The 14,941-nt window shown below is 37.8% G+C and overlaps 1 protein-coding gene across 2 annotated transcripts in view; it reads left to right on the top strand.

Moving 5' to 3' along the window:
* The window catches only part of LEMD3 (LEM domain containing 3), an 84,967-nt gene extending 70,082 nt beyond the window's left edge, over positions 1 to 14,885 (top strand). Inside the window, exon 13 of one of the 2 annotated variants that reach the window (XM_082422737.1) lies at positions 4,191 to 14,885. In XM_082422737.1, the coding sequence (XP_082278863.1) occupies positions 4,191 to 4,236 (46 nt within the window). In that variant the 3' untranslated portion in view covers positions 4,237 to 14,885. Of the gene's footprint in view, positions 1 to 2,156 lie in introns of both variants that reach the window. The other variant, XM_082422736.1, reaches the window with a different exon arrangement.
* The last annotated feature ends 56 nt before the right edge of the window (positions 14,886 to 14,941 follow it).

Below are 14,941 nucleotides of genomic sequence, written 5' to 3'. Positions count from 1 at the left end.
AGGGCAGTTTTATTTTTATAGTTCCAAATGCTACAATACTTCCTTTTACTTAAAAAAAATTTATGTGGACATTTTGAGATTCCAGTGGCACTTTATATCCTACTGAGTAATAGCCAAAACTCAAGTTGGTCTTTAAGGCCTGCCTTTATCTAGACCAGTGCTGTCCAATACTTAATATAATGTCAGGCATGTGTAATTTTATTTATTTATAATAAATTTATTTATTTATTTTTGGCTGCGTTGGGTCTTCGTTGCAGCGAGTGGGGGCTACTCTTCGTTGCGGTGCGCCGGCTTCTCATTGCGGTGGCTTCTCTTACTGCGGACTGCGGGCTCTAGGCGCCCGGGCTTCAGTAGTTGTGGCACGCGGGCTTAGTAGTTATGGCGCATGGGCTTAGTTGCTCCGTGGCATGTGGGATCTTCCTGGACCAGGGCTCGAACCCGTGTCCCCTGCAGTGGCAGGTGGATTCTTAACCATTGCGCCACCAGGGAAGTCCAGGCATGTATAATTTTAAAATTTCTGATGGCCACATTAAAAAAAGTAAAAAACAGGTGAGATTAACCTTAATACATTTAATTTAGCCTTCTATATACTGGATATTATTGTCTCAACATGTGATAAAAGCTTTTATTAATGAGCTATTTTACATGCTTTGACATCTAGACTATAGATTACTCTTACAGCTAGGGTGACCCTGTGTTGTGTCACTTACAGTGCTAAAATTTGTACAGATGGTCACCTTATTTACAGCCCATCTTAATTCAGATGCTGCATTTTTATTGAAAATACTTGGTCTATATTTAGGTTACATAAAATCTACTGTTTGAAAAAGTTTATTCATATATGCAGATTCTTCCAAATATACTTAAAAGTGAATCAGGTATCAGTTGTTAAATTTACATTAATTCAAATTAAACCTTCAGTTGTACTAGCCACATTTTAAGTGCTACCAGTGTAGCCAGTGATTACCATGTTGACAGTGCCAGTCTTGAACAACCTGTACCTTTCTAGCTAAATCCTAGTCTTCACCCAGCCACCGTGCTCCAACTAGACTGCACTGCTTGCCCTTCCCCTTCATATCTAACTTTTGCTTGATTCTGCCTTTACTAGCATTGTTCCTGTTGTTCTTTTTGCCTGAAACATCCTTCATTTCCTGCTTCTGTATACCCAAATGTTGCCCATCCTCTAAAATCCTATACAAATGCCTCTTCCAGGAAGTGGTATTGATGACCCCTGGTTGGAAGTAATTCCTATCATGTGCACTCCTGAAATATTGATATTCATTTTCACTTCTCATGGTTTTGGCAGTTTCTATCTTGTATTATGGTGTTCTCAATCCATTCTAGTTTGGCTTCTGTCCTCATTACTCCTCTGAAATCACTTCTAGAGATCACCACAAATTTCCTTTTGCCAAATTCAATAGTCTTTTCTGTGTCCTCACCTTTCTTTGAACTCTCAGCACCATCTGACATAGCTGATCATTATCTCCCACTTTACTTAAAAATTTTTATTATGAAATGATTCACACATATTAGAATATATATGAAGTATATATTTTACTTACATTTTGAAGTACAACATCGTTTAAAATATAGAACATTAACTTTGAGGCACCTCTGTGTGTCCTTGATACTTCTCTCTCTTTCCTAACTCCCAGATGACCACTATCCTGAATTTTGTATTAATAATTCTTTATTTTTCATTATAGTTTTACCACATATTAATGTTGGTATTTATCCATTCAACTACGGACAGTTAGATTATTTTCAGTTTTTTACTATTATAAACAAGGTAGTTATGAACATTCCTTCTTGAATGTGTTTCCAGCTGCACATATTCAAGTTTTTCTAGGTCAGTGATACTCAAAAAGTATGGTTCTTAAATCAGCAGTATGAACATCACCTGGGAACTTGTTAGTCCAAGCAGATTTTGGGCCCCACTCCAGACTTATTGAATCCTAAATTTTGAATTGGGGCTTAATAATCTGTGTTTTAATAAACGAGGTGATCCTGGTGGCACACTCGAGTTTGAGAACCATTGGTATAAAGGTACCTCCTGTGAGATTAATTTGCACCTCCTGATCACAATTTTTGGCTTCCATATTCTTTCTGAAATACTTTTTAATACTTTTCCCCTCTTTTTTTCCATGACACTGGAGTACTTCTGATGAGGAAATGATTTACACCTGGCCTAAGGGGGTAGACTGAAAAATACAGGAAGAAAGCCTGTCCAATATATTCTGCAGCTAAACCCTCAAGGCTCTGGTGAAGCCATAAACTGAAACAGTTCCCTTTGATGATGAAGTCAGCCGCTTAAAGACAGTCTGCTCAGCCTACCTTTTTGCTAGCTGCCAACTAATCAGTTTATTTAAAAACTGTATAAACAAGACTTGCTGTTCCTAAACTGTCTGCAATTTGTTCCCTCCTTTTTCTTACCTCTTTCACATTTTTTTTTTAATTTATTTATTTATGGCTGTGTTGGGTCTTCGTTTCTGTGCGAGGGCTTTCTCTAGTTGTGGCAAGCGGGGGCCACTCTTCATCGCGGTGTGCGGGCCTCTCACTATCGTGGCCTCTATTGTCGCGGAGCACAGGCTCCAGACGCGCAGGCTCAGTAATTGCGGCTCACGGGCCCAGTTGCTTCGTGGCATGTGGGATCTTCCCAGACCAGGGCACGAACCCGTGTCCCCTGCATTGGCAGGTAGATTCTCAACCACTGCGCCACCAGGGAAGCCCCTCTTTCACAGTTTTTGTCTTTTTTGCTTTGATAAGTTTTTGATTGTCTACCTCATGTGACTAAATTTGCATCCAAGTAACTAATTAAATATTTCTGAGTTATCCTTCTTCACACACCACAATCCTGTTTTTTTCTCCTACTTAACTGATTACTCCTTTTCAATCTCCTCTGCCAGCAACTCCCCCTTTACTCAGTCTTTTAATATTTCAGTGCCCTGGGCCATAGTCTGAGCTCCTCTGCTCTTCTCTATCTAGATGTTTTCTCTAGGTGGTCCTACAGAGGCCTAATGAATGACTCTCAAATTTTTATCTCCAGCCTTGACTCCTCCACTAGGTCTAGATCTGTTTATTCAACTTGCTACTTGATACCTCTGTTTGGATGACTAATGGTTTTTCACATTTTACATACCAAAACAAAACTCTGATTTCCATGCCTAATTGCCTCCAAACTTATTCTTCTTCTAGTCTTTCCTTTCTCAGTAAATTATACCACATATGTCAGCAGGCTTAAACTGAAAACCTAGGAGTTATTCTTTTTTTTTTTTAATTTTATTTATTTATTTATGGTTGTGTTGGATCTTCGTTTCTGTGCGAGGGCTTTCTCCAGTTGCGGCAAGCGGGGGCCATTCTTCATCGCGGTGCACGGGCCTCTCACTATCGCGGCCTCTTTTGTTGCGGAGCACAGGCTCCAGACGCGCAGGCTCAGTAATTGTGGCTCACGGGCCTAGTTGCTCTGCGGCATGTGGGATCTTCCCAGACCAGGGCTCGAACCCGTGTCCCTTGCATTGGCAGGCAGACTCTCAACCACTGCGCCACCAGGGAAGCCCCTAGGAGTTATTCTTTATTTCTTGCTTTTCCTCCGTTCCCACATTCAATTAGTCCTTTCAGCTCTTCCATATCTGTCTATCTGTCTAATCTCCAATCTATCCGTTCTCTTGATACCATCATTTATGTCTTACCTGGATTGCTATAAAAAGTTTCTAAGTTGGTTCCCTTGTTCCCTGCCCAGCAACAGTTCATTTGCCATGCAAGAATCAAACTTGTCTTCAAAAACATGTATCAGAACATGACATTCTCTAAAATATAATCTTCCAGTGATCCCCATTGCATTTAGAATAAAATCCAAATTTCTTATCATGGCCTTCAAGGCCCTTTGTAAACTGGACTATGCCCATCTCTTCAAATATTTCTCCTATCATGCTTCAACTTTCTCCACTCACTCTGGTTTACTTTCTACTCCTCTAATACACATCTTACCTTAGGGCCTTCATACTTGTTCTCTCTGGAATACTGTTTCCCTAGGCCTAGATCTTTATGTTTGATGAAGTCCAACTTACTAATTTTTGTTGTTGTTGCTGCTTGTATTTTGGTGTCTAAGAGCCATAGCCTAATCCTAGATCATGATGATTCACTTTCATGTTTTCTTCTAAGAGTTTTATTATTTTTGCTGTCATGTTTAGGTCGTCGATCCATTTTGAGCTACGTTTTATATACGATGAGAGGTAGGGGTTCAGCTTCATTGTTTTATATGTGAATATTCATTTGGGATGTCCTGGCACCATTTGTTGAAAAAGACTATTCTTTCCTCCTCTTGAATTATTTTGTCACTCTTGCTGAAAATTAGGTGACAGTAAAAGTGAGGGTTTATTTCACTTTTAGACTTTTAGACTTTATTTCACTTTTAGACTTTTAGACTCTCAGTTCTATTCCATTGGTCTGTATATCTGTCCTTAGGCCAGTACCACACTGTCTTGATTACTATAGTTTTGTAGCAGGTTTTGAAATCAGGCAGTGTGAGTCATCATTTTCTTTTTCAAGACTATGTTAGCTATTCTGGATCCCTTGATTTTCCTATGAATTTTAGGATCAGCTTCAGTTACTGCAAAGACACCAGCTGGAATATTGGTGGGGATTATGTTGAATCTGCACATCAATATGTAAGATGGGGAGTGTTACCATCTTAATAATATTAAGTGTTCCAATACATGAAAATGAGATGTCTTTCCATTTATTAAATGTCATCTCTTTAGATTAGTTCAAGATGGTGGAGTAGAAGTACGTGCGCTCACTCCCTCTTGCGAGAGCACTGGAATCACAACTAACTGTTGAGCAGTCATTGACAGGAAGACACTGGAACTCATCAAAAAAGATACGCTACATCCAAAGACAAAGGAGATGCTGCAATGAGATGGTAGTAGGGGCGCAATCACAATAAAAGCAAATCCCATAACCGCTGGGTGGGTGACTCACAAACTGGAGAAAAATTATACCACAGAAGTCCACCCACTGGAGTGAAGATTCTGAGCCCCACATCAGGCTTCCCAGCCTGGGGGTCCAGCAACGGGAGGAGGAATTTCCAGAGAATCAGACTTTGAAGGCTAGCAGGATTTGATTGCAGGACTTCAACAGGACTGGGGGAAACAGAGACTCCACTCTTGGAGGGCACACACAAAGTAGTGTGCGCATCAGGACCCAGGGGAAGGAGCAGTGACCCCATAGGCGACTGAACCAGACCTACCTGCTAGTGTCGGAGGGTCTCCTGCAGAGGCGGGGGGTGGCTGTGGCTCACTGTGAGGGCACTGGCAGCAGAAGTTCTGGGTTTGGCATGAGGCCTCCCAGAGTCTGCCATGAGCCCCACCAAAGAACTGGGTAGGCTCCAGTGCTGGGTCACCTCAGGCCAAACAACCAAAAGGGAGGGAATCCAGACCCACCCATCAGAGAAGTGGATTAAAGTTTTACTGAGCTCTGCCCACCACCAGTCCCTCCCATCAGGAAGCTTGCACAAGCCTCTTAGATAGCCTCATCCACCAGAGGGTAGACAGCAGAAGCAAGAACTACAATCCTGCAGGCTGTGGAACGAAAACCACATTTACAGAAAGATAGACAAAATGAAAAGGCAGAGGACTATGTACCAGAAGAAGGAACAAGATGAAACCCCAGAAAAACAACTAAATGAAGTGGAGATGGGCAACCTTCCAGAAAAAGAATTCAGAATAATGATAGTGAAGATGATCCAGGACCTCAGAAAAAGAATGGTGGCCAAGATCGAGAAGATGCAAGAAATGTTTAACAAACACCTAGAAGAATTAAAGAACAAACACCTAGAAGAATTAAAGAATGAACAGAGATGAACAATACAGTAATTGAAATGAAAAATACACTAGAAGGAATCAATAGCAGAATAACTGAGGCAGAAGAACAGATAAGTGACCTGGAAGACAAAATGGTGGAAGTCATGGAAGTCATTGCCACAGAACAGAATAAAGAAAAAATGAAAAGAAATGAAGAATGCCTAAGAGACCTCTGGGACAACATTAGACGCACCAACATTCTCATTATAGGGGTCCCAGATGGCAAAGAGAGAGAGAAAGGACCCGAGAAAATATTTGAAGAGATTATAGTTGAAAACGTCCCTAACATGGGAAAGGAAATAGCCACCCAAGTCCAGGAAGTGCGAAGAGTCCCAGGCAGGATAAACCCAAGGAGAAACATGCCGAGACACATAGTAATCAAACTGACAAAAATTAAAGACAAAGGAAAAATTATTGAAAGCAGCAAGGGAAAAATGACAAATAACCTACAAGGGAACTGCCACAAGGTTAACAGCTGGTTTCTTAGCAGAAACTCTACAAGCCAGAAGGGAATGGCATGATATATTTAAAGTGATGAAAGGGAAGAACCTACAACAAAGATTACTCTACCCGGCAAGGATCTCATTCTTTTTTTTTTTTTTTTTTTTTATGGCTGTGTTGGGTCTTCGTTTCTATGCGAGGGCTTTCTCCAGCTGCGGCAAGCGGGGGCCACTCTTCATCGCGGTGCACGGGCCTCTCACTATCGCGGCCTCTCTTGCTGCGGAGCACAGGCTCCAGACGCGCAGGCTCAGTAATTGTGGCTCACGGGCCCAGTTGCTCCGCGGCATGTGGGATCTTCCCAGACCAGGGCTCGAACCTGCGTCCCCTGCATTGGCAGGCAGACTCTCAACCACTGTGCCACCAGGGAAGCCCTCTCATTCAGTTTTGATGGAGAAATCAAAAGCTTTACAGACAAGCAAAAGCTAAGGGAATTCAGCACCACCAAACCAGCTCTACAACAAATGCTAAAGGAACTTCTCTAAGTGGGAAACACAAAAGAGAAGAAAAAGACCTACAAAAACAAACCCAAAACAATTAAGAAAATGGTAATAAGACTATACATATTGATAATTACCTTAAACGTGAATGGATTAAATGCCCCAACCAAAAGACATAGACTGGCTGAATGGATACAAAAACAAGACCCATATATATGCTGTCTACAAGAGACCCACTTCAAACCTAGGGATACATACAGACTAAAAGTGAAGGGATGGAAAAAGATATTCCATGCAGATGGAAATCAAAAGAAAGCGATACTCATATCAGATAACATAGACTTTAAAATAAAGAATGTTACAAGAGACAAGGAAGGACACTCCATAATGATCAAGGTATCAATCCAAGAAGATATAACAATTATACATATATATGCACCCAACATAGGAGCACCTCAATACATAAGGTGAATGCTGACAACTATAAAAGAGGAAATGGACAGTAACACAATAATAGTGGGGGACTTTAACATCTCATTTACACCAATGGACAGATCATCCAGACAGAAAATTAATAACGAAACACAATCTTTAAATGACACAAAAGATCAGATAGATTTAATTGATATTTATAGGACGTTCCATCTGAAAACAGCAGACTACACTTTCTTCTCAAGTGCACACGGAACATTCTCCAGGACAGATCACATCTTGAGTCACAAATCAAGCCTCAGTAAATTTAAGAAAATTGAAATCATATCAAGCATCTTTTCCGATCACGACGCTATGAGATTGGAAATAACTTACAGGGAAAAAAATTTAATAAACAAACACGTGGAGGCTAAACAATATGTTACTAAACAGCCAAGAGATAGATCACAGAAGAAATCAAAGAGGAAATCAAAAAATACCTAGAGACAAATGACAAAACACGTTGATCCAAACCTATGGGATGCAGCAAAAGCAGTTCAAAGAGGGAATTTTATAGCAATAGAACCCTACCTCTAGAAACAAGAAAAATCTCAATCTAACCTTACAACAAAAGTAACTAGAGAAAGAAGAACAAACAAAACCCAAAGTTGATAGAAGTAAAGAAATCATAAAATCAGAGCAGAAATAAAATAGAAACAAAGGAAACAATAGCAAAGATCAATAAAACTAAAAGCTGGTTCTTTGAGAAGATAAACAAAATTAATAAACCTTTAACCAGACTCATCAAGAAAAAGAGGGAGAGGACTCAAATCAATAAAATTGGAAATGAAAAAGGAGAAGTTACAACAGACACTGCAGAAATACAAAGCATCAGAAGAGAATACTACAGGCAACTCTATGCCAATAAAATGGACAACGTGGAAGAAATGGACAAATTCATAGAAAGGCATAAACTTCCAAAACTGAACCAGGAAGAAATAGAAAATATGAACAGACTAATCACAAGTGATGAAATTGAAACTGTGATTAAAAATCTTCCAACAAACCAAAGTCCAGGACCAGATGGCTTCACAGGTGAATTCTGTCAAACACTTGGAGAAGAGCTAACACCAAACCTTCTCAAACTCTTCCAAAAAATTTTACAGGAGGGAACAATCCCAAACTCATTCTAGGAGGCCACCATCACCCTGATACCAAAACCAGACAGAGATACTACAAAAAAAGAAAATTACAGACCAATATCACTGATGAATATAGATGCAAAAATCCTCAACAAAATATTAGCAAACAGAATCCAGCAACACATTAAAAGGATCATACACCATGATCAAGTGGGATTTATCCCAGGGATGCAAGGATTCTTCAGTATACACAAATCAATCAATGTGATGCACCATATTAACAAATTGAAGAATAAAAACCATATGATCATCTCAATAGATGCAGAAAAAGCTTTTGACAAAACTCAACACCCATTTATGACAAAAACTCTCCAGAAAGTGGGCATAGTGGGAAACTACCTCAACATAATAAAGGCCATATATGACAAACCCACAGCAAACATCATTCTCAATGGTGAAAAACTGAAAGCATTTCCTCTAAGATCAGGAACAAGACAAGGATGTCCACTCTCACCACTATTATGCAGCATAGTTTTGGAAGTCCTAGCCTCGGCAATCAGAGAAGAAAAAGAAATAAAAGAATACAAATTGGAAAAGAAGTAAAACTAACTGTTTGCAGATGTCATGATACTATACATAGATAATCCTAAAGATGCCACCAGAAAACTACTAGAGCTAATCAATGAATTTGGTGAAGTTGCAGGATACAAAATTAAAGCATAGAAATCTCTTGCATTCCTATACACTAACAACAAAAGATCAGAAAGAGAAATTAAGGAAACAATCCCATTCACCATTGCAACAAAAAGAATAAAATATAGGACTTCCCTGGTGGTGCAGTAGTTAAGAATCTGCCTGCCAATGCAGGGGACATGGGTTCGAGCCCTGGTCTGGGAAGATCCCACATGCCGCAGAGCAACTAAGCCTGTGTGCCACAACTACTGAGCCTGTGCTCTAGAGCCCAGGAGCCACAACTACTGAGCCCATGTGCCACAAATGCTGAAACCCATGTGCCTAGAGCCTGTGCTCTGCAAAACATAAGCCCCTGCAAGGAGAAGCCTGCGCACCACAACGAAGAGTCGCACCCGCTTGCCACAACTAGAGAAAGCCCTCATGCAGCAATGAAGACCTAACACAGCCAAAAATAAACAAATAAAAATAAATAAATTTATAAAAGAAAAAAAAAAGAATAAAATACCTAGGAATAAACCTACCCAAGGACATAAAAGACCTGTACTCAGAAAACTATAACACACTGATAAAAGAAATCAAAGATGACACTTTGGAGAGATATACCATGTTCTTGGATTGGAAGAATCAACATCGTGAAAATGACTATACTACCCAAAGCAATCTACAGATTCAATGCAATCCCTATCAAATTACCAATGGCATTTTTTACAGAAGTAGAACAAAAAATCTTTCGTGGAGACACGAAAGACCCTGAATAGCCAAAGCAATCTTGAGGGAAAAAAACGGAGCTGGAGGAATCAGACTCCCTGACTTCAGACTGTACTACAAAGCTACAGTAATCAAGACAATATGGTACTGGCACGAAAACAGAAATATAGATCAATGGAACCAGATAGAAAGCCCAGAGATAAACCCATGCACCTATGGTCAACTAATCTATGACAAAGGAGGCAAGGATATACAATGGAGAAAAGACAGTCTCTTCAATAAGTGGTGCTGGGAAAACTGGACAGCTACGTATAAAAGAATGAAATTAGAACACTCCCTAACACCATACACAAAAATAAACTCAAAATGGATTAAAGACCTAAATGTAAGGCCAGACACTATAAAACTCTTAGAGGAAAACATAGGAAGAACACTCTTTGACATAAATCACAGCAAGATCTTTTTTGACGCACCTCCTAGAGTAATGGAAATAAAAACAAAAATAAACAAATGGGACCTAATGAAACTTAAAAGCTTTTGCACAGCAAAGGAAACTATAAACAAGATGAAAAGACAACCCTCAGAATGGGAGAAAATATTTGCAAACGAATCAGTGGACAAAGGATTAATCTCCAAAATATACAAATGGTTCATGCAGCTCAATATCAAAGAAACAAAGAACCCAATCCAAAAATGGGCAGAAGACCTAAATAGACATTTCTCCAAAGAAGACATACAGATGGCCAATAGGCACATGAAAAGCTACTCAACATCACTAATTATTAGAGAAATGCAAATCAAAACTACAATGAGGTATCACCTCACACCAGTTAGAATGGGCATCATCAGAAAATCCACAAACAACAAATGCTGGGGAGGGTGTGGAGAAAAGGGAACCCTCTTACACTGTTGGTGGGAAGCTAAATTGATACAGCCACTATGGAGAACAGTATGGCGGTTCCTTTCAAAACTAAAAATAGAATTACCGTATGATGCAGCAATCCCACTACTGGGCATATACCCAGAGAAAACCGTAATTCAAAAAGACACATGCACCCCAATGTTCGTTGCAGCACTATTTACAATAGCCAGGTCATGAAAACAACCTAAGTGTCCATCAATAGACAAATAGATAAAGAAGATGTGGTACATATATACAATGGAATATTACTCGGCCATAAAAAGGAATGAAATTGGGTCATTTTTAGAGACATGGATGGACCTAGAGACTGTCATACAAAGTGAAGTAAGTCAGAAAGTGAAAAACAAATGTCGTATATTAACGCATATATGTGGAATCTAGAAAAATGGTACAGTTGAACTGGTTTGCAAGGCAGAAATAGAGACACAGATGTAGCGAACAAATGTATGGATACCAAGGGGGGAAGATGGGGGTGGCGGGGGTGTGGTGGGATGAATTGGGAGTTTGGGATTGACATATATACACTAATATGTATAAAATAGATAACTAATAAGAAACTTCTGTATAAAAAATAAAAAATAAAATTCAAAAGTCTTCTTTAATTTCTTTCAGCAGTGTTTTATAGTTTTCAGAGTATAAGTTTTATACTTCTTTTGTTAAATTTATTCTTAGGTGTTTTATTCTTTTTGATGCTATTATAATTGGAATTTTTAAAAAATTGTTTTTTTAGATTGTTCATTGCAAGTGTATAGAATACAATTGGGTTTTGTTTATTGATCTTGGGTCTTGCCACCTTGTTGAACTTATTTATTAGTTCTAATAGGTTTTAGTGAATTCTTTAGAATTTCCTATATATAAGATCATGTCATCTGCATAAAAGGTAGTTTTAATTTTTCTAGATGCTTTTTTTTTTTTTTTTGACTTACTTGCCCTGGCCAGAACTTCCAGTACGGTTTTGAACAGATGTGGGGAGAGCAGATATCCCTGTCGTGTTCCTGAAATTAAAGGAAAAGCATTCAGTCTTTCACCATTAGGTATGATGTTAGCTTTCGGTGTGTTGTGTCTTTATTTCACGGACCTCAAAGTATTTACTCATTTTCTTTTTTCAAGTTGAGGAAGTTACCTTCTATTTCTAGTTTGTTGATTGTTTTTATCATGAAGGGGTGTTGGATTTTGTCAAATGCTGTCTCTGTGTCTGTTGAGATGATCATATGATTTTTGTCCTTTATTCTACTGATAACAGGGATTAATTTTCAAATGCTAAACCAACTTTGCATTCCTGGGATAACACTCAAGCCATAATCTTGGTGTATAAACCTTTTAATATGTTGGTGAATTTAGTTTGCTGGTATTTTGTTGAGGATTTTTGTATCTATATTCAAAAGAGATATTTGGTCTGTAGTTTTCTTTTTTTGTGAGGTCTTTGTCTGATTTTGGCATCATGGTAATACTGGTCTCAGAATGAATTGGGAAGTGGTCCCTCCTGTTTTTTGGGAGAGTTAGTGAAGAACTTGTATTAATTATTTTTTAAATATTTGGTAGAATTCACCATTGAAGTCATCAGGCCTAGGCCTCATAGGCAGTTTTATGATTACTAAATCAGTCTTTTCACTTGTGATAGGTCTATTCAGATTTTCCATTTCTTTTTGAGTCAGTTTCAGTAGTTTGTGTCCTAGGAATTTTTACATTTCATTTGTCGTGTAATTTGTTGGTATATAGTTAGTCATAGTATTCCCTTATAATCCTCTTTATTTCTGTAATGTCAGTACTAATGTCCCTTCTTTTGTTACTGATTTTAATAATTTGAGTTTTCTTTTTTTCTTGGTCAGTCTAGCTACAAGTTTACCAATTTTGATATTTTCAAAGAATCATCTTTTGCTTTGTTGATGTTGCCTATTGTTTTTCTATTCTCCATGTCATTAATTTCCACTCTAGTCTATTATTTCCTTCCTTCTACTTGCTTTGGGTTTATTTTGCTCTTCTTTTTCTAGTGTCTTTAGGTGGAAGTTTAAGTTATTGATTTGAGATCTTTCTTTCTTTAATATGGGCATTTACAGCTTTACATTTCCTTCTAAGCACTGCCTTAGCTGTGTCCCATACATTTTGATATATATATTGTGTCCTCATTTTCATTCATCTTAAAGTATTCTAATTTCCCTGTGGTTTCTTTTTTGACCCATTGGTTATTTAGAAGTGTGTTGTTTCATTTCCACATATTTGTGAATTTCCCGTATTTCTCTCTTATTAATTTCTAATTTCATTCCATGTGGTTGGATAACATACTTGTTTGATTTCAATTTTTGTTTAAACCTTTGAAACTTGTTTTATGGCCTAGCATATGGTCTATCCTGAAGAATGTTCCATGTGAACTTGAGAAGAATATATATTCTGCTGTTAAAAACTCTAAGTCATGAGGGTTCAGCTGGTGCTCTTTGGGTCACCACTGGCTCCCACATCTGATTATATCTTTGATTTTCTGCTTTTGTTTCATTTTTGGCCTCTAAGGATTCCTCTTTATTGCCAGATCAGTAATTTACTTTAAAAGATGTTTTTCATGTTTAATCCAGTAAAAAAGATGTTTTATATTGGAAGGTTTATTCAGGATGTCTTATTCCATCATATTGCTAGAAATAAGTTCTGTTATGCTATTCATTATTGTCCCCATCTTTGAAAATCATTCATGCTCTTTACAAAAAACAATTCCTGTCTCGGGATTGGTGCCTGCATGTTGAATAGGGATATTCTGTTTTAGATGGTGATTTGATAGATAGGTACACTGTTATCACCTATGAATAAATTCAACAAGTAATATATAAGATGTATGTGAGGAAAACTTTTCTAAAAGAGATCAAAGAAAACAAATAAATGGAGACAATAATTTTTCCTTGATAGAAAGACTGAATATAGCAAATAGGCTCCCTAATTCTTCCTAAATTGTAAAGAAGTTTAATGCAATTCCAATAAAGTTTTCCATAGATTTAAATTAATGTCTTGGTATTTTAAATGAATTTATAGAATATCAGCTGGAAGGATAAACAAGAAAGATATTAAATTCCTAATAAAATATGATTAATAAAGAGAGACTGGCCCTATCAGATGTTAAAGCAAATTAAATCTGTGTTAACACTGTTGCACAAATATATAGTCAGAGAACTAATACCTTGAAACAGATTCTTACCTGAGCATAACTGATACCAGAAGGTCACTTAAATTAAATCTATTTAAATTGGGGACCAAATTTTCATAAATAGTTTCACTAGAACTTTAACTTAAAATTTTTTGCTAAGATTACAAAGAAAACTTTCTATATAACATAGTTAACTTATAAATATTTTAACTCTTAGAAATATTTTTTGACAAAATTATTTGAAACATGGAATGATAATTTTTACTTCATGTTGTCTGTTCCATAATCAAATCATTTTACAAAAGATCCCAGACTTCATCCATTTTTGTAAGGGTATCTTCTAGTCAAATCATTCCCTTATGCGCTTCTTGTATCATTGTCTTTTTGTTCTTGGCAACTTTCCTTTAATTGCTAACTGGACTGACTGACACATTCTATGGCTATGCTCATGATTTGAATAGGCTTCCATCATCTTTATCAATTTCATGAAATACTACATATTTCTGAGACTTGCAAATTCACTTTGTAGTGAATTTTCATTGCACTTGCATTGTGTTTTTGAACGACAATCTGCAAGACGCTGTCAAAGACAGACATTAATGTAGGAGGTATTGTAAAGTGGGGAAGAATGTTTGAGGAGAGATTGACTTTTTTTTTTTTTTTTTTTGGCTGCACCACGCGGCTTGTGGGATCTTAGTTCCCCAACCAGGGATTGAACCCCCGCCCTCAGAAGTGAAAGCATGGAGTCCTAACCACTGGACCGCCAGAGAATTCCTGGGATTGACCTTTTAAAGAGCACTTTTTGTAAGAGTATTTTATGATTCATTATCATAACAGTATATGGTTAATGGATACTTGAATTACGAAGATACTCTGATATATAAGAATTCAGTATATGATAAAGATTGGCTTTAAAAATTAGTGGAAAAAGTGGATCATTCAATAAAAGTTTTAAAAAATTAAGAGCAGAAGTTAGAGCCCTAATATACCAGGGCCAGAGCCTATGTTTCCTGCAACTTGTGTTTCCTTAGAAGAGGCACAGACCCTTTGGCTTGTAGTAACTTAGAATATTTTAATGACCAGATACTTCCACACTGTGGAAGTCACTCAATTTCCTCATACTAACTTGACTGAGAGGA

This window comes from Balaenoptera physalus (genome assembly GCF_965194825.1).
Source record: "Balaenoptera physalus genome assembly, chromosome: 13".
NCBI classification, from domain to species: Eukaryota; Metazoa; Chordata; class Mammalia; order Artiodactyla; family Balaenopteridae; genus Balaenoptera; species Balaenoptera physalus.
Note: the sequence above shows the minus strand (reverse complement) of the source record. Positions and strands in the feature narration are given on the sequence as shown.